Here is a 3,170-nt window from a genome sequence, read left to right on the forward strand (position 1 = left end):
TATATATATATATATATATATATATATATATATATATATATATATATATACAAGGTGTTTATAAATCTACATAACTCGAAAAAGCAAAGAGTAGAAAAAAATTTTTAAGAGCATTTTGTAGCTGAAACGGAAGACGTAAATTTCTCTTATTAAACTTTTCTCTTTAATCAGAATCTAGCCATCTTCTTCCTGGTTTGTGATTGGTCCGATTTTCATCCATTCCATTGAAATGCATAATGAAAATATATTATGTTTTTACTTGAAATGCATGATACATGGCCATAGACTTGCTGTCGTAATATTTATGATTATCCACTACTAAATTTTTACGCTTTTTTGAATTTTAGTCGCCAACTAGTCGCCTGAACATGCCAGAATGTTCGTTAAAAATTATGAAGTTTATCAGAGTATCTCTATAGAGCTACAACTTAAGGCGTTCACATTTTGACAGAAAAGCGAAAAGCGGAAAAGCAGCAGCCAATCAGAACTCTAGCTGGTAGTTTACAACTTCAGCTTTCTGTTCCCTCTACCAGCGAGACTTCTGATTGGCCGCTGCTTTTCTGTTTTCTATTTTTCCATCAAGGTGTGAACCTTGTAAATGTGTTTTACCTTGTAAATTATGCGATTGAATGTGAGAAGAATAATCGATTATGATTCATTCTTATAACTTAAGGCTTAAAAATTTATTGTAGGTCCGGGCTTAAGGGCTTGTAATCGTCATTCTATCTCTATCGTTCATTAGACATAAAATAAGAATAGAAATACTGGAAAGCGCTGAAAATCAAATCGATCGCAGCCTTATAGCTTCAGCATACCAGCGTGATATTAATTGCGTGCGATATCTAATGAGAATATACTTTTAGAATAAAACATCGGTAAAGCTGTACACTCATTGGATGTTGCGCGCGAACATCGCGCTGGTGTGCCGGAGTTATTAGAAAGAGATACTGTCCAACTGCAAACAAATGTACACACCATGACTGATTCACGCTCATCACAATGCTTAAAGCCAGTTCTACATTAATTGCAAGCTGATCGCAAGTTTGTTGCGACAGCCAATATGAAGCGTTGATTTCAAAATGCAAGCTTCAGATTGGCTGAATCGCAACAAACTTGCGATTCGATAGAACCGGCTTAAAAATCATTTTAAACAAGTTGTTTATCAAATGTTGAATAAAGACAAATGATGCTCATGAGTGTTGTCAGCATGAATCGGATCACGGCTCATGTTATCCCTTCCACCATAATTTCTACCATGCTTCCACCAGTTCCACCACTATGAACCGAAATGAACAGTACTGAACAGTTGCTTGAATCATGAGTGGTGTATAGACGTTATTAACTTTTCAAGTCTTCAGAAATATCACTTGGCTCGAATACGTGTGATTTCCGATTGCAAAGGAGATGGGTCGACGTAAAAGCAAACGAAAACCACCTAGCAAAAAGAAGGCCATTCAACCGTTAGACACACAATTCAATTGTCCGTTTTGTAATCACGAAAAGTCATGCGAGGTTAAGATGTAAGTGTACCTATTGTATCGAGAATACTTGATAATTTGAGGATAAAAACGCTGATTATACTGTATAATATAATCTTATTATCTTTTTTTCTTTTATATTAATATAATTCCTTCAATTTCGTACTCTTGTACTGAGATTATGTGTCTGAATCGTTTTATATTTATTTCTACTAATGTAGATTAAATTTAGGCCGGTATGTATTCATAGTCGACTCTTATATTTAAGACTATCTTAAGTCTCAGAGTGTTAATAAGCTGATATTCATAGTCGATTCTTATATTTAAGATCGTACAGTCTTGAGTACAGTCTTAAGATGTTAATACGACTTTTTGATTGGTTCGTGATATCTGAAAACTACTTAAGACAGTCTACTATCCATAGTCAGATTTTATATTCAAGACTATCTTAAGAAATTACAAATCAATCAAAGACATTAAGTTATTACTTAAAACAATCTTAAAATAAGAATTTATTATGAATACTGACCTATTAATACTATCCTTAATATCGGTTTAGCTTATATTTTATCTTTATCTAATTTTTGGAGTTGTACAGAAATGAATAGTGAGTTAAAACAAGATTAAAGTAAAATAATTTATTTTGGTAAAATAGATATAATTAAAAAAAAAAATAGTTAAATCAATATTAAAGTTAATCTTACATTGGCTAATCTTGAATTGATCCTAAGATCAATTCAAAAAAGATGAAGAATAAGTTGAATCAAGATTGAATTTATGCTACATTGATAGAAACGTGCATAATCTTATATTGAATATCATTAATTTATTGTTCTTGAAATGAATTGATAAACTTTTTTTTTCCAAATTCTTGACTTTTTGATTTTTAATAAATTGAAGTGAACCTGAAACCCATCAAGTTTATTGCTTATATATAGAGTATTTTATCATCTCAAAATCAAATTTTAGTCAACTTGAAGCAACACTCAACTTTTAATTTCTTTATTTATATTAGCTTTATCAATTCAACACTTTAATGATCAAATTATTTTTAGATAAAAATTAATTATTTAAAAATTCAAAGAGATTCCTGTTAACTTAGTAACAGAATAATAAATTTAAATTTTTCTTCTGAAATTTTTTTCTTTGTAATACTAGGGACAAATCCAGGAGTACTGCCAGGATAACCTGCAGGGTATGCTTAGAAGACTTTCAGACAACTATCAATCTACTGTCGGAACCTTTGGATGTATATAATGATTGGATTGATGCCTGTGAAAATGCTAATTGAATATTAGTTAATGTATTCATAATTCTATATATTGTATCTTTAACATAACTGGTCATTTTTACTTATATTTTTTGCGTCATCTTCAAACTTCATAAATATAAAATGTTATGAATAAAGATGCATATTTTAAGGTACTACTAAATGTGACTTTGATCGCAAAACCGAATATTAAATGTCTACATAATACTATTAATTAAAAAATCCTTAATCTTGAGGAATAATGTAAAATCTATCAAGTTATACTTATTGTCACATTTAGCACTAATATTTAAGAAGTCTAAGTTTTAAGAATATATTTTGTATTATAAAATATTAAACTATTAGTATAAGTAAACATATAATATATACATATATATATATATATATATATATATATATATATATANATATATATATATATA

At 29.4% G+C, this 3,170-nt stretch overlaps 1 protein-coding gene across 1 annotated transcript; it reads left to right on the top strand.

Annotated features, from left to right (window-relative positions):
• The first annotated feature begins 1,404 nt into the window (after positions 1-1,404).
• On the top strand, positions 1,405-2,769 carry LOC105626965 (transcription elongation factor 1 homolog). The gene is made up of 2 exons (XM_012208254.1): positions 1,405-1,520; positions 2,637-2,769. The coding sequence occupies exons 1-2, from the start codon at positions 1,405-1,407 to the stop codon at positions 2,767-2,769; spliced, it is 249 nt and encodes an 82-aa protein (XP_012063644.1).
• Positions 2,770-3,170: the final 401 nt, after the last annotated feature.

This window comes from Atta cephalotes (assembly GCF_000143395.1).
Source record: "Atta cephalotes unplaced genomic scaffold scaffold00007, whole genome shotgun sequence".
Classification (NCBI taxonomy): domain Eukaryota; kingdom Metazoa; phylum Arthropoda; class Insecta; order Hymenoptera; family Formicidae; genus Atta; species Atta cephalotes.

Coding starts and splice junctions, on each gene's coding strand:
- LOC105626965 (XM_012208254.1), top strand. CDS start 1,405: ATGGGTCGACGTAAAAGCAAACGAAAACCACCTAGCAAAAAGAAGGCC. Junction 1,521..2,636: donor AAGTCATGCGAGGTTAAGAT/GTAAGTGTACCT, acceptor TTGTAATACTAG/GGACAAATCCAGGAGTACTG.